General features: G+C 35.2%; 1 protein-coding gene and 1 pseudogene across 1 annotated transcript in view; both read left to right on the top strand.

Annotated features, from left to right (window-relative positions):
• Nucleotides 1–26,434, top strand: part of PCDH15 (protocadherin related 15) — a 900,353-nt gene extending 873,919 nt beyond the window's left edge. Inside the window, exons 35-40 of the mRNA XM_087824418.1 lie at nt 4,343–4,561; nt 6,716–6,724; nt 7,592–7,741; nt 9,844–9,849; nt 24,486–24,603; nt 25,580–26,434. Of these exons, the coding sequence (XP_087680544.1) occupies nt 4,343–4,561; nt 6,716–6,724; nt 7,592–7,741; nt 9,844–9,849; nt 24,486–24,603; nt 25,580–26,434 (1,357 nt within the window). The remainder of the gene's footprint in view (nt 1–4,342; nt 4,562–6,715; nt 6,725–7,591; nt 7,742–9,843; nt 9,850–24,485; nt 24,604–25,579) is intronic.
• LOC148091538 (U4 spliceosomal RNA) lies at nt 21,669–21,791 on the top strand (annotated as a pseudogene).
• Nucleotides 26,435–27,411: the final 977 nt, after the last annotated feature.

Below are 27,411 nucleotides of genomic sequence, written 5' to 3' on the forward strand. Positions count from 1 at the left end.
TTCCTTCTTAAAGAGGCAATTTGCCTTCAACAATACCAGGTTTACATTTTAAGAACAAAATTTGCTTTCTTCAAGGTCTTACTGAGTCAGCAAAAATTAGTATCTGATTTTCCCTTGACTTGGGGCAGGGGGTTAATCACTTCCATCTAAGGCCACACCCTATGTTATATTTTAACCTAGTGTGAATTTGAATATTTGAGTTATAAATCCTAAAAACAAAGAAAATACAGAATCTGAAACAAAATGCTACTAAATATTCTCCCATAGAAGTTATGCTAGAACAGTTTAATATTTTTTTAATGTTAGTTTCTGCTTTAATCTAGTGATACCTAGTGTCCCAACAGATTCTTGGAATGCAATTCTTACCTAAGTTGAAACACATTTTTAGTTGATAAATATATATTGATATATAATCATATGTATATAGTCACATATTTATAGTCCTGTGTGTCCATAAATACACACATATGTTCCAAAATCCATAATTTCAGAATTTATTTTTTTCTTTATATACACTAAACAACATATAAATAAATATATGCATGTACAAATTTGCATATATATTCATATTCATTTATTTAGTAAATGTCTACTTACCCATTTGTTAATTAAAACCCATACATTTAAAAATTAAGATGGTATGAAATCACTATTTCATTGTTTCTAAAATAGGAATAGTAAAACTTTGTTCATGAACAGATATAAAGTGCACTACATTCAGAACAAGTTATACTACTTTAAAATAAAACAATTATTTTTTTGAAAAGAGCACATACAGTTTTAGCTTGTGCGCCTTTCTTATATGTCCAGCCTGTTTAACACTAGTCTGTCCAGATGGTAAATGAGAGGTGCAGAAGGTAGAGAAAGCCTGTGTATTCTACAAACTATGTTTAAAATATTGTGTTTAAAAACAACTTATACTGTGACTCTCAAGCTCTGGTAAAGCTTCTTCCAACTTTCTAAGTCCAGAAAAAGTAACCTTAAATTTAAAAAGTTGAAAAGTCAAATAAATGAAAAACTAATTATTAGAATCTAGTTAAAATAATTTGGAATTGTACAAAGGAAAGAGTGTTCTACCCCTGACTTGCTTTACTAAGCAAAATAACCTTTTCCAATGTGTATGGGCAGATGTGTTAAGCATTGCCCATTCTGTAAACCTGTTTTAGAGACCCCGAGTGTGTACCCTCCAGGGAACTAGGCAGTTCACCCTCACTTTTTTTTTCTCTATCAATGTGTACATTACAACACCAGAATCATCAAGGTAATGCAGGGTAGACTGGTGGTGAACACATGGTGCTTTGAAAGGTGTGTTCCACCCAAGTAAATGGAGAAGGAATATATGTTGGCATGTGTTCCATCAGCTGACTGAATCAGAAGACCTGAAATTTGGTTTAGGAATTTATCTCATCTCAGGAAAACAGCAGTGATCAATTAATGTTGGCAAGATACTGGGACAGGATGTGTTTGCCTCACCCTTAGACTTAAGAACTGTTTTCAAGCAACAACTAAGTAAACTGGGCTAGAATAAAAAGAAGATCACATTTCTTCATGATGTTGATTTTGACACATTGATTTACTTTCTATGATGAGTGAGCAGGGGGACAAATGGGATTAGTAATAAATACTGAAAAACAAAGCAAAGCAAATAGCATACTGATGACTCAGAGGTAGGCTATATACCTCTGGAAATATTCACCTACTGAAACCATTGGGAATAATTTAACATTTTTAGTGGAAAGCAAGATGGTATGAGATTGTGAAATGGTGTTTTATATGCCCTGAACCTTTCCCCTCTTTCTGCTAAAAGAACTGCAAGGGTATGGAAAGAATTGGCCCTCTCTAACATGGTGGCGGGTGAAGTGTGCCCCACTCAGGCCAGTTGGAGTTTGCCATTCCTCGCTCACATTGACTGGTGTGGGCTAGCACACATTCCAGGGAGAGCCAATTAAATTTTTCTTCAAAGATTGATATAGTGTTAGGAGATAGTAGAATTCTTAGTCCTGAAATCAGAAAAAGTGTAAAACAAAAGCCTGAAGTTTCTTGAGGCCAATTTTCCCACTTCAGGGAGAAAACCTAAAAACCGCTGAAAGTCTGCATTTATCCTAGACGGAAAAGAGAAACCATGTGAAAAATAAACTGGCAGCATGAAGTGTATACATGAGAATCCCATAGCCTATTAACAAAAAGATTATAAAAAAGGTATGAAAGTCATGAAAGAGATCAAAATAAATTGAGATCAATTAAATTGAGATACAACCTGATAATTGCAGGTACCCTTGGGGTAAAAATTGTAGTAGTTATCACAGAAATAAAAACTGAAAGTACAACTGAAAGATTTTATTCTGTTACAGGCAAAATCAATGAAAAGGCTTTCATGTGTCCTTCAAAAGTATCTGAATATGCTTTGAAACCACTGAAAAAGAAATAAAAATTACTTAATTATGAAGGAATAAAACTAGCTAAGCCTAAAGTATCAAAAGCAATGAAATCAAAGTTACAAACTTTTAAAGAAAAATATTATGACTCAATAATTGTTTTACCTAGGCAAGTTGTTGTGCATGTATAAAGCAAAAGAAAAGTATTCTAGATCAGGTATGGGTTCAACAGCGGTCAACTCTTCTAGTTAACAGTTATGAAATTCATCTAAATTGGTAAATAAACCAAAATAAATATCTAAAATAATGGAGCTGTTTTAGTGTAAAAAGACTAACAAATACTCCGTTAAGTGATTTGATATTAAACGCAGGAATCCAATAGAATTGTGATCTCTCAAGTGGCTTCTGCACAATAGGGTAAAATTTTCTCTGCAGTTAATGATCTTACTCTACTTCTGATCCTTCCCAGTTTAACTCTAAATCTATACTTCATTTGGAATTTATTACCTTCTCTGATAAATAATTGAAACAAAAAGTTGTATCATTCTATTCTGTTCCAGTACTTGGAACACTAGTTAAACCTTTAGTATAATTTTTTTAACATGTCTAAAAATAACCTAAGGAAACTGCTATAAAAAGTATATTTCTTATCTACAAAAGCATAGACTTTAAAATCTACAAGTTTGACATCTTTGGTTATTATTTAATGGTGAAATGTGGGGTTACTTTCATTTTTTTCTTTTACATCTCTGTGTTTTTCACATTTTAAACCAAAGTATGATATTTTCATATTAAGAAATATGTTTCTAAATTGATATTTTCACTTTGTATATGTTATATAATATAAGTATATAAAATATTTATTAATATAAGACAATATTAGGCTTGAGCATAGGAAGATATTAGTGGTGATTGTCTTTGTTTTGTGGGTCTATAAACAATTGTGCCCTTTGAAATATTTTGTGTTTTCCAATGTTCTATAGTAAGACATTTTACCTTTATTAATACAAAAATTCAAAAAGAAAAATACTTAAGACATTGTAGTTTTATGGTATTAAGAACACAAGTGTTGCATTAATATTGTAGGATTTGTAAGGGGCTTTTCAAATGTTCCAGAGGGATTATTTGGGGGGGGGGAGGAAAAGCTTTTAATTACAACATAAAATATGTAACAAAATTGTTCAATCTAGTAAAATTAAGTAGCAGTTATTCCATTATTCCCCTCCCAACACATTGTCCATTGTTGGAATTGCATTACTTACAGGGAGGGTTTGCCAGAATTAGTGGGTTAAATTGACCACCAACTCTTTTCATTCTGATTACACTGATTTACTAACTGCATTATTTATTTACTGTCTTTTCTTCCTAAACAGAAAATACTTTTTATTTTGTTCACCTTTTGCCCTTAAACCATTGTTTTAATTTGATATTTGAGGGTGCTGATATTTAAGATGGTGTGTGGAACACAAATAAATGTATTTGATTCTGAAGATTTGAGTTGATGTCTCAGATTTGTTTGAATAACTGTATGTCTTTGTGGCCTGCAGTAAGTTAATACTATAATGTTCTATTTTATAGGATTATTCTGAGGACCCAAGGAAATAAAATGCTGGAATGTAATTTTAAGCTATGCTATAAAATTTAGAATATTATATTTTATTCCACCTGAATAACATAATAACATTAATAATCTCAACATAGTAATATTAAGTTCAATGAAATTGATAATGAGTTTTCCCAAGCCTGTAACATATTAAGGGTCATTGTTATTAGTAATCTTGATGTGTATATAGATATGTATTTTTTTATTGCTCTTGCTTTTTATATATGCTTTTTTATTCATAATAAGATTTCTGTCTGAGTTTATGTTTCAATTAAAAATATTAAAAGATACTGCAAATGATTTTATTTTAAAAAGGCTTATCCCTGTTAATATTATTAACTTTACTATTTATCTGACCGTAAAGATTTTTGGATGGGAAACTGCTCGATATCAATAAGGACTTTCAGCCGCACTATGGGGAAGGAGGGCGCATTCTGGAGATCCGGACTCCAGAGGCCGTGACCAGCATCAAAAAGCGAGGAGAAAGTCTAGGCTACACAGAGGGCGCCTTGCTGGCTCTGGCCTTCATCATCATCCTCTGCTGTATTCCTGCCGTCTTGGTGGTTTTGGTCAGCTACAGACAGTGAGTATTCATAGGGGCTCAACATGGGTCATTCTCCAGAAGGTGTTATGGAAAAACCATCTCTGGGAACATGGCTTTGTGGTTGTAACACATCCATGGTGCAGCCGCTCTGTGAGTGCTGCGTCTTTCTTGTCCCAAATAACCTTCCTTTGTTTGGAGGGAAGACCATACAAGCTTCCAATACATTTTTCATGGATCTCAGTGTTCCTGTGCTCAATATATCTCACCCAGTAGGAATATCTGGTTGGCTCCCACGTCTTTGTTTATGCTCTTCATCAGGGTGAGAGTCTCAGGAGCGAAAGTAATGGGTATCCTGGGGAAAAGACAGTGTGGGATGTCACGCAGATACTCATTTCATCCACTTCCAAAGGAAGGCCCTTAGCCTAACTACATTGTTATGATAGTTTTTTATCCACAAGATTAAACTTACTTCTGTTCAGATGGCAAAATCATTTAAAAATTACAGCACATCACATATAATTTCCCATGTGGTTTATTTCTTCCTGGTAGCCTTAATAGTGCCTATATTATGACATCTAACAGTATATATTGACTGTATAGACCTTAAATGTTTCTGGCAAATATACCCATTTAAAATATCTATATTTTTCTTATTTATGCCCTTCAAAGTAGTCATTGGTTATAACTAATTTAAACATCTATATTTGAGATAGGCTAGTAAGCTATTCTTTATTTGACACTAGCTATGAGGAACCTTTGTGATAGAGGCCTACACATTTTAAGTATACCCCACCCTAGCAGGTTTGGCTCAGTGTTTAGAGGATCAGCCCTCGGACTGAAGGGTCCCTGGTTCAATTCTGGCCAAGGGCAAGTATCTTGGTTGCAGGATCGATCCCTGGCCCCCCGTTGGGGCACATGCAGAGGCAACTAATCGATGTGTCTCTCTCACATCGATGTTTCTCTCTCTCTCTCTCTCCCCCTTCCACTCCCTCTAAAAAGCAATGGGGGAAAAAAATCCCCAGGTAAGGATTAAAAAAAAAAGTATAACCCTATTGACAATGATTGGTGAGAATACTGGGGAGTAGGTTAAGAAGAGAGGTAGCCCCGAGGGTCCCACAAGGTGAAAATAAATAACAAACAAGAATAATAAATCATATAAATTGCTGTTGTAACAAACAGTAAGAAATAATGGTAGAACTGCTATTCATCTTTTAAAATACCTACAGGGAAAGTTCTTACATATTATGTTACCATATCTTTGTTCTCTAACACTGAGAATTTTCTTTTGAATTAAATAAGGAAAGGTAATTCCAATCTGAAAGTCAGAAAGTGTGCTCTGCATCAAGATGCTATAGGACTATTTTCCATCACAGAAGCAATATGCAAAGCAAATATAACATTTAGGTTGATGTATTGGAGTACCACATGTCCTTAACAAATCAATTGATACGCCAAATTTAAAGCCCAAGAAAAGACTTAATATTGGAAAAATTGTTCTAAATTATTAAGCTATCAACCTAATATTAATTTTCATGTTAAATAAATTTGCATTATAGCTCTCCTTTTTCGTTCAGTGAGCTCCGTGCCGCAGGGCTGCATCCATGGCTGCTTGGAGCTCTTTTCCCTTGTTGCCTCCCCAGTTCGCTCCCTCTTGCCTACCTTTGCGTGTCTCGCTGATCTCTCAGAGTGTCTGAGCACTGAGCAGGGACTCTTCTGTTGAGTTAGAGCTGTTCACCTTGTTGAAACTTCAAGGGGAGGGACCAAGGGTATCTCTTCCACTGTCATTCCTCTGACTTCACCCTCAACTCTCTCTATTCCTTTAATATTCAAGAACAGTAAACCAAGAAGCCGATTATAAAGATTGGATCATTTTTAATATTCTATTTCTCTATCAAAGTTGAAATTCACATATCCATATTTTAATATGGTTTTCCTTATTCCATTTAGTTCATTCTTTGTTTGCCTGTAATGAATGTTTTAACAGTCTATATGACTGTGACAGTAATAATAAAGAGCTCACTATATTCACTTTCTGAATTGAAATAGTTTCTCCACTATGCCATTCAATCTGTGTCAGTCCGACCAGTAAATTATTCATAATTTAGAATAAGTTAAATATTAAAATATTATGAATGCAATATTTTTAATGTAGCTTTTTCTCTTTTTTTTCTTATTCATTGCTTTCCCAAACAGGTTTAAAGTGTAAGTATGATTACTAATATATTGCTAATGATTTTATTTAATATGAAAAGAGAAACCCCAGGTAATATTTTTAGAACAGTCAGCCTGCCCCAAACCATGTTTTATTTGTCTGCTTTGTGTTTGCAGTGGGTATATGGATTTTAGCTCAAATTTCCTTGTGGTTTGTATATATAGACTTGAGCTGGCTTTACACAATTAGGTATAAGTGGAGGAAAGGTGAAGAAGACAGTTTGCTCTGATTGCTTCTACTCTTTGAGATCATGGTTTTGAGGAAGGAATTAACAATCAGTGTCTAGGACAATAAAAAACAAAAGCCTTGCTCTAATGCAAGAGTAACAGGCTTTCCTAGGTATCCAAAGGAAGTAAGAGCTAACCAAATCTCCCTCCTAAATGTCCACACCCACTCAGCCTGTGAGAACTGTCACAAGTGTTTCAAATCATTTTAAAGAAAATCACTCTTATTTAAATACATGAAAGATGAATAATAAAACAATATTATGTATCTTCTGTCTGCCTCATATGAGAGAGATGCATTAAACAGCTACCAATTGTCAATCACATTCTTATAAATATTTTGCTTTCTCCCTTTAAATATTATCATTGAACTCTGCAGATATTTCAAATGAATTCTACCTGTTATTGAAGACGTAAATATCTTAAAGAACTATGAGGGAGTATTTGTAAATATCCTGTGGGGACACTTTTGTCATTACATCAGTGTATAATTCAAATACTTGTATAAAAGTTTTGGGGTGTTTTTTGCTGGATAGTTTCTCCGATAACTGTACATCATTATTAAAAAGTAGCCTATTGTTAAGCATGTGGTTTCTAAAATAGTTTTACAAAACCTTGCTTACTTTGCTAAAGACGCCAAGCCGAGTGCACCAAGACAGCCCGGCTGCAGTCGGCGATGCCACCCCCCAAACCAGCAGCTCCCGCACCTGCGCCAGCCGCTGCGCCTCCAGCGCCACCACCTCCGGGTGCTCATCTCTATGAAGAAGTTGGGGACAGCACAATGTAAGTAGATCTCTCAGGCGCGTTTAGAAGTAAGTGGGTTTGGATGGATGCTGTGTGGTGAGTATTTGGTTTCACCTGGATGTGCAAAATGCAATTTTCAGACTACTTTCTTGGATTTTTTAAAACGGAAAATTGTTAAGAACCTAAGAGAAGTTAAATCAAAAAGTAATAACCAAAAATATTTTTTTTTAATTGAGAAAGAGAAAAGAAGTATTCAATATAAGGAGACATTTGCAGATGAAGAGCTTGACTATTCCATTTAGCCTCTAAATATAATAGATTCTGGAAAAAAAAAAAAAAATGTTTCTCATAGAAAATGAAAACTAGCATAATTCCCAATTTGGTATCAAAAGTCAACTCCTGCTTGGTGACATAAAACAATACTATGGTCTAAAAGGTATAGACTTTTCTAACATACTGTATTATAATGTCATAAAATGGAATAATTGAAATCTGAATTAAAATAAAGAATTAAATATTAAATACCCAAACCATTTAGCAAATATTATTTTTATCATATCCTCTCAAAAAAGACTACTGCGATAGCGTAATATTTCCCCTATACTATTTGGAATCTCTAAGCAATATTAAATGATTATTTTTGAAAGAAACTTTAAATTATTGTTAAAAGACTACCCAGCTGTTTCTATAATGATATATGCTCAAAACTTTGATTCCTTTGGAGATTTTTAACTGGAATATATTTTAAAAATTCAACAGTATCTATTGCTGGACATGAAGCTCAGAACAGCCAAGGATATTACAAAATTTTGAATATGACTAAATTAAATCCAGAAAGCCTTTATTAACTGAAACTGGTTGGAGTTGAGATTCTTAAGCACATTCTGCTGTTACAGTTTTAGCATTTACTAGTAGGAATAAAGCAAGACTCAAAAATCATAAAATTCACCTTTTAATGGGAAAACGGATTTTAAATATATGCATCAATAGTATATGCCATATTACTACAATTATACAAGGTTATATTAAGAATAGTTTTTAAAATGTTAAAACTGTATTAATGTTGTATATTTTAATGCTAAAATTAAATTTAAAACAACTTAATGAGTGTCATTCTACTTCTGAAATAATAATATAATACAGGATTTATGCCCTTAAACATAGTTTTTTAATTGTTTTTTTCCATAAGTTGAAAATGATGGTCTCTTTCTAAATCCTTGGTGAATGTAGGAATTGAGCCAATATGATTTGACTCTTTTTCGTTATGTTAACCACTTTTCTCTAGCAAAAATGTTTAGAAACTAAAAACGAGTTAGTTGTAAAGTTAACTGTGTTTTATATGAAATTAGTAAGGGATATATATATCCATTTTTATTTAACAAAAGCAGGTATAGTATAACATCATCTGAAATCAATACAGTTTAATGATGTTAATTTTCAAATAGCAACATTTAAGGACATTTTTTATTTGAAAAATTGTTGTAGACTAGATGATTTTGCAGTTCTAACATGTATTTATTGAAGTATTTTAAGTTCTATAATTTAAGTATTTTAACAAATGTTTAACTTATGTATTCTAGACTTCTTACAGGGATTTTAATCATAAGTTACTAGAAAAATGAATAACAAATTATAGACAAATGTTTTTAAAACTATCAAAGGTCGTTTCCAAAAAATAACTTCATGTAGATTTAATAATTACTCTGTAATAGTCATTATAGTATTTGTATACTTACTTTCTTCAAAAAAAAATAGTAGGTCTTCTTTATAAATCAGTGTGGACCTAATTTTCAGATAGAACATAGAAACAATTCTTAGAATATCATTTAAACTCTCTGCTTTAGGATTGAAATCGTTCATGTTCAATAGAGGTGAATTTTACCTATGTATACAAAATAGATAGATAGATACAATTTTATGTGATAAAACAACCAAGTTAATGCCATATGATTTTATCGAAAACATTACATATTATTCTAATTTATAAATACAAATAAAATATAAAGATATGCATTTTTATGTACTTATTGAGTGCTTAAAACTAGTTCCTGTTAGTATTTTCATAATCACCTCAAATTAACTATAGTTAAAACTTTCTTTTTCTGTCACATGTTTTCTCTTTCTTACCTGTGGATACATAGGCATAAGTAAGTAAATAATATTATTCTAATTTGAAAAGGATGCAATAGAATAGATTAAGTACTGTTTTACTCTATCAGCAGTAATCTTCATCTTTTACCATGGAGTCATTTACTTTTAAATAGTAAGTTATATCTTCCACACCTCATTCCCTTTTGATGTCTTAATATCGCATGAGTTTAAAGAAGCTTTTCCACTCATAGTACCTGTGCCTACCAAAAGGAGTTTCAAAGTTCTTCTTTCTTTTAATTTGTTAAATATATATATATGTATGTATGTATGTATCTTTCAGTCAAAAGTGATGTGATATCACTATATAGATAATTGTTTCCAAGAAAAAGTAAAACAAGAACAGATCTACACAAAAAAAAACATCTGCTATATAACATCAAACCCTTAAAAAATGACTTTTTAAGATTAAGAAAAGTGTTTGCTGCCTGTTTAATCTATGTTGTCTGTACTTTCTAAATTATTCATGGGGTCCTGGTACCCTAAGTCCACCTGTGAGAATTCTTTCTTGCAGTTTGTGTCTTTACAAAATGTCACCATAACAACTTTGACTTTATATATCATTTTATTACTTCACCTGTCATCTTAACTTTTTCTGTGTGGCTATTTAATTTTTATTCTAAATATTTCCCTTTTAACTTATTTTTTCTATATGGGTAAATAGTAAACAATCACAAAAATAAATCTGTCACTGAGCTTTTGAGCAAAGGGCCCCGATGCTTTCATGCAAGGCATTTATTTGTGCCCTTTGACTTACTCAACTTTATTTATGAGGAACAGACTCTATGACTCAGTTCCATGCATGAGAAAATCTTCCAGTGATATCAAAACTGTGTTTTATTAGCATGATTGTTTTCGGTAAAGTGATTCTTGACTAAAATTTGATCCAGAACATGTTCAAAAGAAATACCAACAGTCCCTCTCTTATTTGTAAAATTTATAATTTTTTAAACTGGTTAAGCAAAACTTGAAATAGAAGAAAATAATCCCTGTTAAGATTCTGGTGTAAATTCAATTGTGAAATCTGCAAGAGAAATTCTCTCATTTGTGCTTGGGGGTTTTAATTCTCTTAATCTGGAGAGTAGGGGGGAAAAAAATCTTCTCTGTATTCTCTTGCAAGTTTTATCTCAGTTAAGAAAGTACTTTTTAGCTCCAGGACAGAATTAGTGAGATGAGAGATAATGGACGGGTATGAATGAGATACAGCTAAGGATCCTTGTCCCAAAACAGTTAGCTCTGAGCATCCTCAGTCAGGGCAAAGGATTCGAAACCGTTAACCAAAACGCTAGGCTGCAGTTTTGGAGAACTGAATTGTGATTTACACATGAGAAAACTGTTATGTGTGGTCATGGATACTTTGCTGTATCAAAATAATTGGGGGGGAAAAATCAGTGTACAGATCGGTACATTTTGGGGAAAAAAGAATATTTCTTACGCTGCTCACAGCTCTAAAGCTTTTCAGTCCTGTCTTTTTGAGAACAGGGACATGAAAGTAATGTTTTGCTTCAGTAGATTAGAGTTGTTTGGCATTTTATATTTTGAAGTAGTAATGCGAACCATGAAAACATCTTTCTCTGAAAGCTATGTCACAACTTGTTTCCTTACATTTCATTATCTTCTTTTCTTTCAAGTCTTTTCCTTCTCTACCATTTCCAACAAAGCAGGGGAAATAAGTCAGTCTCGGAAGACAAGAAACATCAGCACATTGTGATGCCCTTTTCTTCCAGTACCATTGAGGCTCACGCGCAGGCTTATGTAGAAGGACCCCTAAAGAACAGCCAGCCCAAGTCTGCAAGAAAATTCACGTTGGTATCTGATGAGGATGCCTTACTTACCCGCAGTGCCCTTTATAAGGAAAATGTAGATCAAGGATCAACAAATTCGGGCTTTTCCCTGAGAACAGATTCTGTAGGCTCTGTTTTACCCAGAACACAAGCCAAGACTGGGGCTCGGAGGGGCCCAAGGGAAAAGATTCAAAGGCTATGGAATCAGACCGTCTGTTTACCTAGGAGGCCAAAGTGGGCGCTTCCCAGCAGACCTGAAACCATAGACCTGGAGCAGTGGCAGAGCGACAGGCAGAAAGCTGGAAGTGAAAGCCCTGAACCTTACCCAAGCAAAAGAGGGAGCGGCAACCCCTTACTCACAGCTGACGATGCGACTTCAACAGAGAAAGAGGGGGTAGGGCCAGGTGAATCCCTGATGTCACGAGGAGCGGGACGGTTGACATCTCTGTCTCCAGGCTCTTCCTTTTCTTCTCCTTGGTCTCATTCCACATTCTCTACTTTGCCGACTGTCTCAGGAACTGTGGGACTCAGATCAGAGCCTAAAGTCATCATTTCTCCTGCTGACTGTTCCTTGGAGCTTTCCCCTCCAGTGCCATGCGTTTTAAATGCTCCACTCATTAGGAGAGAGACACCCACTTGTATGTTGACTATTGAATCCAAGAGGAGCATTTTCGAAAATCTTCCCCATCCACCAAACCTCTCTCCCCCCGCTCCCCCTCCCCTCCCTCCTCTCCCTCCCCCTCCTCCCCCTCCTCCCCCACCTCTAATTCTTACCCCTCTTGCTCTTTCCCGCCCATCCCCTGCTTCTAGCCCCCCTCTTCCTCCCCTCCTTCCACTCCCTGTGCCCCCCCCTTCCTTCTCTACTTCCACTCCTCTGTCTCTCCTCCCTTCACACCCTTCTCTCCCTCCACCTCCTCCTCCTTTCCCTTCCCCGATACCTCCTGCACCTCCAGGCATGTCCCCTCGGTGTGTTTGTACACCAGCGGTCAAGCACACTGTCAGTGTGACACCAGCCAAGGAAATCAAGTCCTCTGTGGGACAGCTGTCAGCGTCGCCAGCCGTGTGTAATGCAGACCCTCCAAGGGAGCCAAAAGGAATCCTCAAACACGTTCAAAACTTAGCAGAACTTGAAAAGTCGGTAGCTAATATGTACAGTCAAATAGAAAAACACTATCCCCCAGCACACATTCCAAAACTCGAAATTAGTTACCCTTCAGAAATAACCAATATGGAAGTGACATCTGGACAAAACCAGGAGAATTTGCACAATATTGTCGAGGAATTTGAAAAACAACCTCAGAGTCAATCTACTTCAGTGTAATGTTGCTTTTCCGATTTTAACTGAACAGCTCTTTTGTTGACCGTAGTCTTCACGTGGAGGCGGATTTGAACATTAAAGAAGATGCCATTCTTTTACCCTAAACTCAATGCAATACTGTTTTTTCCTCCTTTTTAATTTAAAATATTATTAACTTCATCATTACTAACTCATATTATAGATTTACCTTAATTTTAACTACGAAGTAGATTATTTGTCTACATTTATTTAAAAAGTAAGTAATTGTGATCTATTTTTTTAATGGGAATATATGGGCATGAAAGTTAGATATCCAATTTAAACCAATGGCTTGTTTATCATGTTAATGCAGTAACTTTTACTTTTCATAATAGTTTTATATGAGTGCTCCAGGAATAAAGCAGACTGTTACAAATAAGCTAAAAAAATATCATAGGTTCTGTTATTTCCTAGAAGCCTGTTTGGGAAGAAGAAACACTACCAAATTAAATGGTATTTATCTTAAAGCATAGGAGATAACAGACATTATGGTACTCCAAAATAAAACCCAGGTGCTATAAGATATAATCATCTATTTTCTTATGAGAACATCCTTTACTCCGGCTTGCTTTTATCTTACTAGTATGCTTACATATTTGATAAACCTTTTACTTTTTTTTCAATTGCTGTCTTTATTTATTTCTCATTGTGCTTTCATTTCCCTTCTTTATAATGAAAATAAATCTTGAGTTGTTGACTTTTGTAAGACATTTCATTGTTTCCACAGATGTTTAAAGTGCTCTTTAGTTTTGCTTGTCCACATTATTACATCATCTTGTTAATTATAATTTTATTATAAGTCTCCAAAGAAAATATTTATCTCCTGTTTAATAAATTCTAATCAGATTCATCAAAAGAAGGTTAAATAAATGTTTACAAATGTGTATCTAGTATGAATTTAGTTACTATTTCACTGATGAAAATTATAAATATTTTTTATTAATTTATCAATAATATAAAATGTGCTTATCTATTAAAATTTTAGAATAGGGCATTATTGGCTTCATTCCTAATTACTTTTAATTACTATGGATAAATTATTCAAATTTAGTCTGTAGTATATAGATAGAATATAAAAATTTTAAATAGAAATCAAGAGGAAATATATCTGGTGAACTATTACCAGTTTTACATAGGCCTTAACTCTTTGTTTTAGGCAAAGAAGACAAAAATTTATACTCTAGACAAAAATGTCTCTAGTTGTTATGGTTCTTGTATCTCAGAGTTCAACTTGTTAAATTCTTAAAGGCATCAGCTAAGCTAAGTATTACCTTTCCATCCTAATGAAAGCTACACTTGACCATCAAGTAATCACTTTGTTTTTCTTATCCAACACATGGATTAATTTTGTTCACTGGAAATCCCCACTTTGAATACAAGTATAGTCATTTGTTTTACTCTGTAATTTTAATATTTTAGGAAGATATAAGTTTGCGCAGAGAAATGCATGATTCCAAAATACAGGAAAAGTCTTGCTTGATAATTACCATTATAAGTATACATAGGTTCAGGGAACAATAATGCCTCATTTTGAAGGTTTTGTTAAGCTCTTATATTATGTGACATTTCTTCAAGAATTTGGTCTGGTGTTTCTAATTAATATCCCATCAAAAAAAAATTTGTAAATTTAATTATTTTCATTAGTTCCTCTGCTTCAGATTCTTTTCATCCAAATCAAAAGTGATTTCTTTCTTGGGGGCCTTGAATATGATTTTTTTCTCTCTTTCACTGTAAAACTTCAGTTGGAGTTTTTGTTGGCAGCTGGTCTTATGCATGAGAACTTGTGCTTTTTGGAGGACTGTGACACGGTATTATACACAATTGTGTAAGCTTTTAATATTAGTGTGTGTGTGTTTAAGTTACTTTGTACCAACTTCTTGGAAATGTGAAAGAAATTCCTTGATCATTCCTTAAATTTCCTTAATAATTAAATCTCTAAATAATTACTAAAGAAATATTCTAAGAAATCTAAATAAAAATTTTATGTAGGTAGCTATAGCCTTACCAAAATGTTACATTGTACTTTTCTATAACATTTTTATAATGTTGACTTAATCTAAAAATGTATTATTAGTATTTTATACCTTTCAAATGAAACATCCATACCTATGTTTTATATTTAATCTAGCCTGTTTTTGACACATTAAAGATTCTCATCTTTATTTTAAAAGTTAATTAGAAAAATCTTCTACATGAGACCTATTATTCTAATATTCTTTGAGTACACAAACCAAAATATTTTTCCTCTCCTCAACCCTTAAGCCTCCACAAAATGACAACCAGGCTCTTAAAAAAAAAAAAAAAAAAAAAGCACCTTTTCCTCCCTGCTAATTTATTATGCTTCAATTAATGCACAAACAATTATATTAGATACCTTATTAAATTACAGGCAGGTTACTATACATTTTCCTTATTTTAAAAAGTAAGTTTTAATACACACAAGTGGTGTAAAATGAAATAATTAATACACATTAGATATAAGCTACACGGAACTATATATCCATATTATACGACTGCTTTTATAGGAATCAACACAAGGTCATGTTAATTGAAAGCACACAGATAATTATACATATTGATTCTGTTGTATACTTCTTCTAAGTCACTTTTTGCCTTTGAACTAAAACAAACAACACAAATAACTAAAGGAAATGCAACAAAAAGATTAATGGAAGAGCACTGTTCATCTATTGACATTTTATTTCCCACATTTATGGAAAACCCTGCTAAAGAAAAGAAGCAGTTTAAGTACCTTAGAAAATAAAATCCACCTTTAGTTGGACATTTCATATTAGGCATGTGACTCAGTTGTCATTAAAATCTAAAATGAGCTTTCTCTGTTTATCTCTGAAAGATACAAATTGAGTAAAAGTTGAAAATGTCTAAACTTCTAAAAGCACTAGAAGAATTATTATCATAACTATTGGCAGAACAACATAAGCACCCTGTAAATTTCTCTACAGAACTATTACAAATAATAAATTGCTGGTAGGATTAAGTAGCTATTATTATGTTACTATTATTACCAACTATTTCAATCAGCAATGCCTTAACCACTAAAGATGCTTGCAAATAAATAGATTTATCTTGTGAAGGCCTTGTAATTAAAGAAATTTTCTACAGAGATTATTCTGTTGGACTTTAGAAAGTTATGCACTTACCTCTTCATAATAAATCTTCAATGAAGTTAGTTGTTTATTAATTTCATATAGCATGATCAACAGCACCAGTTTAATGCTTTAGGTCAACTATTTAATAAATAATATATTTAAAATATTCATAATTAGTAAGATTAAATGTTGAAAACATTCTGTACTTTTTCCCTCTTAAGTACAGTCAAATGTTTTACCAACTTGTGGTGCATTAATTTTATAAACCTTTGTAAAATTGAACATTTGGTTCTTATATCTCTAAAAACTTTTTCACCTTATATCTAATGATGTACTAGACACTTAATGTCTAATTCATTCTTAAAACCTAGTGATATTTTGCATTCTCTATTTTTAGAATAAATTGACACAAACAAAAACATCTTACATACACTTGGGAGAATATATTCTAATCATAGATATATTTTTAAAATTCTGAACCAATATGTCTTTCATGTATAAAACACATCTATCCCCAAATGAGTATTTTATATGTATCAAAACATCTAGGACAGAGATGATGTAGAATATTTTTTATTCCAATTGATCATAACAGAGTCAAAGTGTGTTATATTGTACACCACAGAGATAAAGTAGGCTGTGTATGTTTTGGTGTTCATAGGGAATGCAGGTTGGGGTGGTAATTGTTTTTAATAATGCAGGCAGGAAACCTTTTCCTCCTGTTTTGATGCTGCCACAAAATATATTTCTCACTGAGATAATTTTTAGTAAAAATTACCTTCTCAGTTTTTCTCAGATTTTTAAAAACACCATTACCTAAAATTTTATTTAACCTAAGAAACCAAGATGTTTAATATTGATTTCTTCGTTTCTGCCTTGCAGGAGAGGTTATGCATCGGAGGTAAGGGCATTATGGTGTTATATTATATCAAGGACTGATTTATATATTTTTTCAAAACTAGGGTACCTTATTTTAACAAAACACAAGTATGCTATACTGTTTCCTTTCTTTTAAATTTGTTGCTTCTTTATTTGGGGGTTTTAAGTCTATTATTCAGTGGGTGAACAAAGACCAGCTGCTTCCTTTTTTAAGGACACACATTTATTTTTTCCTGAATTTCGATTGCTCAATACTGTGAGATTCTCCCAAAATTATTTTTCTATAAACCTCATTTGGAAACTAGAGTGACTTGACTTTTGTGCTTTTTACCAGTCCAAGGCTTCATTCTATTACATTAGAGCTGGCAATCTTAAAGTTAAAAAAAAAGACTATAAGAAAGCTCTGGCTTTTCTATTTTGTTAATTTGACTCTCAATCTACAGAGAAGATCTGTGCATTCCAGTCAACAGGATTTAGCTAGCCTCACTATAAGAGGTATTATCAATGAAGTCACTGAGAACCTAGTATATACAGTTTAACATACAGTTTCTCAGTCAAGAGAATGAAATAACCATGTGACTCAATTGGCTAATAGTTTAGAATGAGTTAAGTTCTAAAATGTTTGAAAATTAAGATGAATGACTTTAAGTATAACTGATTTTGGGAGATAATTATAATAACTAACAAGTCGATTCAGAATACCTGTAACTTAAATCCCCTCCCTTCTGAATGAATTCCATAAGTAGGCTATTTCACTAACTGCTACCATGGAAAGTCTATCTGTTCAGTCAAATAGTTCTATTGGTCATTTCAGACAGATACTTCACTGGTGGAAGTATCTCTCAGAACTTTTCTGCCCACTTCCCCACTGCTTATGTGAAGATTTTTGTTGTATAACTATTTCCCCCAAAATCTGAATTGTGAATCCTGTTCCCATCTGACTGAAGTACAAATTATCCTAAATGGACCAATAGTGACTGTGTTGTCTTTAAGTTAGTGTGGGTGAAATGGGCAGACAGGAGGAAGCAATTCCTGAAAAACCTGAGGAAGAACAATTTCCCTAATCACAAAAGAATTTCTGAAAACATGCTTCACGCTTGACCTCAAGCAATCCACATTTTGGTAAAAAGAAAAATGAGAACTGTCTTAGATCTGATGATGAGTGTATTACTACTATATCATTGTTTTGTGTGTTCTACCCTTCTTCCTAATGAGCCTGATTACATTTAAGGCGACTGGAAGAAAAACAGAGGGGCAATTTAAAACGAGATTCAATTTGTTAAGAAGAATCGTGTGACACTTAAAGTGCTTGGAGAACCCAAAATGACACTGTAGTCTGAAACTCCAACCAAGAAAATTATTTATAGATTTTTATTTATTAAGGTTAACTTTGATATTAATTAAAATAATGATGAAATTAAAACAAATTAATTTATTAATTTACATTCCAACAGAGTCAAAATATTATTTAATGCTGTTGGTAGCTCTCACATGAGTAATGAATTATAATCCCAAGATAACCAGTTTTAAGCTGTCACCTTTTTTTCTCTCTTTTCAGTCATAATCTACCTTTTCCATCTGAATTATTTTCTAAATTTTTTTTCTATCTGAATTTCCTTTGGCAGCAACAACAACTGCTGAGGCCTTCTCTTCTTAAACCAGAGGTATCAATTTCCTTTCTCTTTTCAACCTCACCGTCTTCATGATATTTTATGTGACATTAATGTCCATCACACATGTAGGCAGAGTGGGTAGCTGCCAATGTGGCATAATTTTACAAGAGAGAGAAAAGGTGCTGTTAAATTTAAATAAATAAATAAATAAACAAACAAACAAAAAAGTGAGCAAATCACTTCCCTACTGCTTGCTAGTGGCTGAAATTCCTTTTTCTTTTTTGGCTTCATTCTCTGGGAATTAGACAAATGAAACTTTTGGTCCTATCAACAGCAAGCTATCATTGAATGAAGTAATTCAGGAAGCTGACCAATCACAGTCACTTGTCATAGAACTGTTCCTGAGATCAGATTTAGATTAGGCAAAGTTTGAAGAGAGAATGCAGACATTCATGCTTAAATAATGAAAGGTAAAAATTGGTTATGATTCACTTTAATCATTTCATGTGATTCAAAATACTGCCTTTGGGCATGTGTCTCTTTCAAAATGCCTGTCATTTTCTTCTGCAATGAGAAAAATATATTCATAGTTGCATAATAAATAGATTATTTACATTTATTTTGATTTTACACTGCTAAATTTTTTGGAAAATAAAAAGTAATGTTATATAAACACATCTCCTTTGACAAATTTAATACTTTTTAAGCTCCACTTAAAAAAATTATTCTATTTTCTTAACAAAAGAATCTTCACTTTAACCATTTCATCATTAAAATTTACTTCCCACAGTTTAGAAGATGTGTGGCAGGAATATTCAACTTACAAAAATTTTTAACAAAAATTCCCATGGAGATATCTTCATAGACTACTGAATCAGATAGCTCAGTGTTAAAATCCAAATACCAATTACTGGATGCAATAATTTAATCAATATATGAGCCCTCCTGAGCATCAATTTCATCTTCTATAAAAAGCTGGCAGTAAAATTTAACATATTAGCTCCCAGATCAGCAACTGAAGCATAGTAGGGAGAAATTCAGTAAATAGTAGTTATTATTGTTTTTTGGTTTACATCAGCATAAATGTTTTTATTTTGGTCAATAAGTTAATCCTATGGCTTCTCTATGTGAAAGTTTCTTCCCTTAGCAAAAATAAAATTTAAAAATAACATTTAGTGTTTTATCTGCCCATAAAATAACTTTCTAGTATGCTACTTGGCATGATTTCCTAAATTTAGGATTCACCAGCTAAGGGTAACAAGGAGCAGCATTTCAGCATCTCTTCTAGCTGACTCAGGAATCTTAACGGTCACCAGGTCCATCTCACTTTTTCTTTTCTGAAGAGGTGATGCTCTGCCCTTCATTACTGTGTGGCACAGGACCCCAAGCGGGGCCTTCCAATTGTTCCCTTCTACTAGCTCCTGTTCCTCCCTTCTAGCTCAGCTTACAGAGTGGCTGATGGAATCAGGGCCTATGTTTCCTGGGTTCCTTCCTAGTTGCTTCCATATTTATTTTCTTAAAGACATCTGATGCCAGATATATATTGTAGCAAGAGCTGAGCTTTATTCTTCTTTAAGGAAGATAAAAGTATATGTCAGTAAAAAAAAAAAAAAGTATTTGGTTCTAACTTTAAAATCTGAAGTCCACTCAGTTGCATTATGTTTCCATAAAGATTTTTTAATTACTGCTAAAAGTTATTAAAATTCAACATCAAAATCATTTTTAATTGTAAGAACACCTAGCTTAACATTTTAAATGTATAACAATATTGTTAGCTATAAGCAAAATACTGTGCAGTGGGTCTCTAGAACTTTTTCATCTTTCTTAATTGAAACTTTATAGCTATTAAAGAGTAGCTCCCCTTTTCCCCTTCTCCCCACCCCCTTGCAATGATCATTCTCTCTGCTTTTATGCGTTTGACTATTGTAGATACCTCACATAAGTGGAATCATGCTGCTTTTGTCCTTCTGTGATTGGCTTTTGCTCTTTAACGTTCCCAAGGTTCATCCAAGGTGTTGCATATGGCGGAAATTCCCTCTTTTTAAGGCTGAATAATATTCCTTTGTATGCATACACCACATTGCCTGTATCTATTCTCCCATTGGACATGGGGGTTTCAACTTCAAAATCCTTTGGTTTTTTTCTCTCAGTCTCCATATGTATTAGATTAAGCATGTATTGGCCAAGTAGTTTATTAATTCTGAGACCTAGTCACTTCATTTAAACCAGTATAATTACATTTGGTATTAGATGCCTCAAAAGTCTAAGCTTACCAATATGATATAAAATGAATAACTTAAATTTAGACTTTACCTTTTTCCAATTTCTTACTGGTCTTTCTCTACGTCATTTCCCACCCTCCCACAACCTCTCTAAAGTGAACATTTTTTGTTAAAATAAAACTGCAGCATAAAAGTGTACAAATTACACTGTAAAGCTAGATGCATATTTACAGAGTGCACACACTTACTAGCTCCCCGGAAGAGCCTCTCCAGGTCAACACTCAGATCCTATTTCTCCTTGCCCTAACTACTCACCTGGTCTCTTTACTTTTTCAAGATAAATATTTTAATGCTCTACATATATACATTTTCATTTCAGCTTTATTGTTATAATTGACAAAATTATAAAATATTTAATCTATAAATTGTGGTGACTTGATACATGTACACATTGTGAAAAGAGTCCCCTCAACTAGTCAATTAACACATCCATCACCTCACTTTTTTACCTTTTGTTACATGTGAGAACATTTAAATTCCATTCTCTAAGCAAATTTCAATTATACACTACGGTGTTATCAAATATAATCACCATGTTTTACCTTCAAACTTCAGATCTTATTCATCTAATAGCTGAAGTTTTTAACCTTCTAGCAACTTCTCCCTAGTTCCCACTCCCAAGCCACTGACAACCACTCTTTTGCTCCGTTTCTATGAGTGTTACTTTTTACTTATATATTTTTTAGATTCCACATGTAAGTGATGCCATACCATGCAGTATTCGTCTCTCTATGGCTTTTCCGTCTTAGCATGATACCCGTGGGGTCCATCCATGTTGTCATAAATAGGATTTCCTTTGTTGTACATGTAGGCGTTCACTGCGCAGTGGCAGTGTCGTGGCCGGTGAGGCTTACCTGAGTTGTGATTAATGCTAATTGAAAACTTTTCACCTGGCTCCTGATACACATATTAGTCTGCTTTTGAAATTCCTATGAATAGAATATAGAATAATATGTTTCATTTGTACCTGGCTTCTCCTGCGCATCATTGTTTGGGAGACTCACCTCAGCTGTTATGTGATGTAGTGTGTTCACCTCATGCACTCATGCGTTGGTTCCAGTTTTGGGCTGTTGTGAACACTGCATTTTGGTGCACAGTTGTACACATTTATGTTGGGTATATAAAATTAACTACATTGAATTTCTGTGAAACAGGATGGCATATATTATTACCATTTTCCAAAGGATTTTATTAATTTATAGCCTGTCTAGAAGTGTATGAACGTTCCAGTGCTCCAGGTCCCTGCCAAAACATGGCCTTGGTGATTCTTTCTCTTTTTATTCTTAGCTATTCTGGTGGGGAAACTGAAGTGGCTTTAATATAAAAAATGGATTCCTTTGCAATTGGCTCACAGAGCATTTATAAAGAGCAGTCACCAGATAGTGCATTAGTAAAGCTGAGGGACTGCAAACTTAAACATCTAGGGAAGTAATGTAAGTGAATGGATTTTATTATTCATAAAAACAGAAGAGCAGATGGGAGATCCTATTGTGATGATGGGTATAGAAGTAAAACGGCATGATTGAGAGTAACTAGTAGAGAACATGATCGCTGTAAGGAGTAATACCACTAACTAAATTCATGACGTGCAAATATGAGCCCAGTGTTAGCCTTCTTTTTATTTTTCAAAAGAAATAAAAATCCAGATTTTTTATAGCATTTTCTGATTAAAATTATGGCAACATATTCATTTTTTTAAAAATGATGTTTGCCAAACAGAGCAGAACTGAGAATTTCAGTATTTTTCTAATGATATATTTGTGCTCTCAGAGAAGCTTTATTTCCCTGAATCATTGTTATACCTGGATCAACAGAATTAATTATATAAAAAATAGATAATTTTAGAAATAAAATACTAACCCATTTTCTTGTGGATACTTATGCTTTTTCTTCCTTCCCTCTTCCTATTCCATTGCCAAACTAAGTTGATTAACTTTTTCAGTTCAACCTACTTAAATGTTAAAATAGAATTTAAAAGGGAAATGTAATGAAATTGAATTTCTTATTTAAAACTAAATATGTATATCTCAGGAAAAACATCTTTCTATAAGAGAAGAGTCTGACAAAAAATGGTATTATCTAGAATTTAGAGCTAGAAAACTTTGAAAGGGCTTTGCTCTGACAAATTCTTTTAAAAAAGAGAATTAAATCCTGAATTATGGGTTTAATTAAATTTAATTAAATCCAAAATGTTTTAAAATGTAAACATCCTTGGAAAATATCACATGTTAACATAATTTTAATTAATGTATAAATGATTATTAGATCTTTTCTTAAGAGTAACTTTTAATAAATAGAAGTGTTCTGGGAACTAGAAAACTGTTAGCAGGACAATGAAACAATGCTGAAGACAACACTATAATTTTTATCAGGGCTAAAGTCTGTAAATAATAAGTTAAAATAGAGTGAAATATTAGCTGCCTGTTGATAGTTTTAAAACTTATCCAAAAACAAGTTGATAGGCTCATCTGTAATCTTTAACAAATTTACCATTATAAAAATAAATTCCCTATTTACCCCCTCAGTTGTAATAACTTAACCTTATTTTGTGTAAAATAGTTACAGCTAAAAAAAAAAAAAATTGAATATATTTAACTAACATGTATAATTAAAGTTATTCTGACAGGAGTATTTTGAAAGGCATCGAATTCTAGATCTGGGAGTCTGACTTTGAGTTGAAATGTAATCAGAATTTGTTTTCAAATACGATTTCTCTTTTTGAACAATAGGAGTTATCCATGGAGTCTGGAATTGATCCTGGCCAGGAATATGGACAAGATTATTACAGTTATGAGCATGGGTACATCTTCAGATTTTTTTAACCCAGTATCTTAATAAGAATTTAGTAAATGTTTATTACTACCACTTGTTTTATAAATGTCATTTTATTTGTTTCATCTTTGAAAATAAGTGACGTATCTAGTTTTAATTTCAGTAAAGTTTTAACCATTTTTCTATATTGAGTTCTGTTTTGATGTTCTATGTTGAGATCGACGACAAGTCTAAGAACGCAGTAAAAATTATTCAAAATTATTTAAGTGGGGGAAAAAGTCAAACATATTTGCTCAATTCCTGAATTCATCATTTTTTATATGAGATGTTTAACATTTTACCCAACCGGTCACCCTCAAGATTTGCCCAAGAGACACTGAGAAAACACGCTTTAGAATTTAGCCATAAGCATTTCTACACCCATAAGTTGCTTTCTAAAAATGCAGTAGAGAAATGTCATGACCGCTACAGATCACGTCTGAAGCAGATCTTTAAGGTAAAGATAGAGGCTTTTTGTTCCCAATGAGCCCTTATACTTTTAGAAGGAACCTCTTTGGGTGTCCTCAATTCTTCCATTAATAAAGGGACAATACGCCTTTGTCTTGGTTCTAGGCTCTGCCAAAACTTAAATCTGAAATAACCTGACTCTCTCTATTGTTATTCCAGGGCACCATTATGGCAAAAGCCATGGGCCATCAGGCTGTAGCACCTGCCTTAGGGCCCTGTAACCAGCTTACAGGAGCCCCGAGAGGTTAGGTCTGAGTGTCTGCTGACTGAGGGAGGAAGCAGAGATCAGGCCTGGCAGAGGCTGCACAGGCCACGCGAGGAACATGTGTAAAGCTGTGAGTTTCTGTTGCAGGTACGAAATGCCTCAGTATGGAAGTCGCCGTCGCCTGCTGCCGCCGGCGGGACAGGAGGAATATGGTGAGGTGGTGGGTGCAGCTGAGGAGGAGCCCGAGGAGGAAGAGGTAATTGCTGTGCTTCCCTTGCTTGGCCCCAGTAGCCCCAGCAATTCGCTAGCCTACCGCCACAAGCAGGCCACGCACCATTCTTCAAAGATCAGGAATGCTGTTCACTCAGCACGTGTTTTCCACCGAAATTCAATCCTACTGACCATGGTCTGTAGAAGGAAATTAACTCTTACATAAGTTTAATTTATGTCCTTCTAGAAAATGTTACACACATGAAATTATATTTTCTAAAATCCTAAACGTTTCCCCTTAAAGCTAACATTAAAATGAAACATACAAAAGTGTTGCAGAAAATGCTTACTTTTGTTTCGAAATTGTCCAGTGTACCTAAAAAATTGTCAATAAGTAGAGTCCCCCCATCTTTCAGTAATGAGAAACATAAAATACCACCACCAGGACTTTTTAATGAAATATTTATCTTTAAATTAGCGTGAGTCGTGTAGATTTAATTCTTATATTTTGCCGGAAAGATTTACTTGGAACATTTATTTAAAAAAAAAAAATGCACACAGAGACGACAAATAAATATCACTATAGCTTTATCTGGTTCGAAATTAAGAAACTAGTAAAATCTCACCAGCTATTCAGATAAACTATCCTAATTTCCCGATCATTTACAGTTTTATGAAAGGAAATACATTAAACCATCAAAGACTGTGAATGAGAGGGGGAAGGAGTTACTTTTACTTGTTTCTCCTTCGATATGGGATGCAAAATAAATTTTGTGTAAGAAAAAAAAAATAACAATGAGAAGGCATTAGAATTTGGCGTCCTTAACAGAAGCCAGAACAAAATCACTGCCTTTCTCCTTCGCGGCGCCCCGTGCGGTCGCAGCGGGGACACAGGTGGATGCCCGCGTGGCTGCTGTCGGGCGGGTGTGCGGCTTCCCGCCCGCAGCCGCTCCCGCTCCCCCGGCGCGGGGCGAGGCCGCCGCCTGGCCACGGCCCCGCTGACCCGCCAACTGCCTTTTCGTGATTTTCAGGAAAAAGTTAAACCACCCAAGGTTGACATTGTAGAGCCTAGCGAGGAGGAAGTAGTCGTGACGATCGAGCCGCCGCCGGCCGCCGCGCCGGCCCCCGCGCCCGCGCCCCCCAGCTGGCGCACGGCCGGGGTCTTCCCGCTCATCTTCCGGCGGGTGCGCGGGCTGGCGGACCGGCGGGGCGCGGAGCCCGAGGGCGACGAGGACTACCTGCGCCTCACCCTGGACCGCGAGGCGGCCAGCGAGAGCACGCTCGAGTCGGAGGAGGAGACCTCGAGCGACTACACCGAGTACACCGAGACCGAGTCGGAGTTCAGCTACTCCGAGACCACCGAGGAGGAGTCGGAGGAGTCGGGGACGCCCTCGGAGGAGGAGGAGAGCTCCACCCCCGAGTCCGAGGGCTCCGAGTCCAGCGAGTCCGAGGGCGAGAAGGCCCGGAGGAACATCTTCCTCGCCCGGAGGCGGCCGGTTCCCGAGGAGGCCGCGGAGGTCAAAGGTCGGAAGCCCGAGCCTCCGGAAGAGCCGCCGGAAGAGCCGCGGGCGGAGGAAGAGGAGGAGCGCGCGGCGGAAGGGGAGGCGGAGGAGACGGCGCCGGGGACCGAGCCGGAGCCCTCGGACCTCGAGCCTCCCGAGTCCACGGGGGCGGAGGAGGAAGCGGCGGAGGCGCGCAGCGCGGAGTCGGGCTCCACGGAAGGAGGCGCGGGCAGCGGGGAGGAGTCGGAGTCGTCCAGCAGCAGCGAGAGCGAGTCGGGGGGCCCGTGGGGCTTCCAGGTGCCCGAGGACGCCCGCGGCCGGGCCGAGAGCCAGCGGCGGGCGCCGCCGGGAGCGAGCCCCGAGGGCGACAGCACCGCGCTCTGAGCGCCTAGGTGGGAGCGTGCGGGCGAGGGCTCTGTGTGCGGTGCCTCTGTGTGCTCTCTGAAGTGCCGCTTGCGCGGAGGAGACCTCCGCGACCTTCATCTGACCTATGCCTAGAAACGTGCCAGAAAGTGAAAGTACGTGCTGCCCACCGGGATGTGCCTGTTAGAGAGTGGGGCAAACCAGACTCGGCTTTTCCCTTGTTAGCCTTTCAGAAGACATGCAATCAGTTAACCCGCATTTTACATTCCTGCCAATGCAATGTGGCGTTACGCAGTACCAGGATGCCTTCTCTGTTGGCACGTATTTTATGCATATGGGTGGTGGCTCTTCTATCATCTTTAAAAAGGAGCTCCTTAGGACAGGCTGCAACAAAGGAGATCTCTGAAAGTCTGCTTGTGCATTGTTGCATATATGTACATTTCAGCTGGCCAAGGTATTATGAAAAATATCATGAACAGGTTCAGATAGATTTGTAGTTGGCACTTTCAAGTATTAGCAGTTAAATGAAATAAATTTTTAAGAAATTAAATTTGCTACCATTTCTTTCCTGTTGTGGATATGAGTAAAAGAGAATTTTTTTAAAAGGCTGTAATAACAGTTATACCAGTTTTTTCTAGGTAAGTAAACATAATAACTTAAAATATATATCAGAAAGTCAAAAAGCATAGCTTACTTAGCGCAATGCACTGGTAATTCACATATCCTGAAAATATAATACTGTTTTGAGGATAACCTAGTATTCTTTAAGCTTTGCTCCTTGCCATTTCTAATATGGAATGATAGAAGTAAATTTGTGAAAATGACCATTGTGTTGCAGTTGCTTACAAAAGGAAAGTTTACCCTAATTAGTTTTCAATTTTATGTATTACTAAATAAATTATCAGGATGAGAAAATACTTTCTTTTAAGTTAACATGTATTTCAATGAGATGACCAAGAAAACCAGGACACTTCAATGAAACAAATGAATTAAATTAT

The sequence above is a fragment of the Miniopterus natalensis genome, chromosome 14, assembly GCF_054644295.1.
Source record: "Miniopterus natalensis isolate mMinNat1 chromosome 14, mMinNat1.hap1, whole genome shotgun sequence".
Classification (NCBI taxonomy): Eukaryota; Metazoa; Chordata; class Mammalia; order Chiroptera; family Miniopteridae; genus Miniopterus; species Miniopterus natalensis.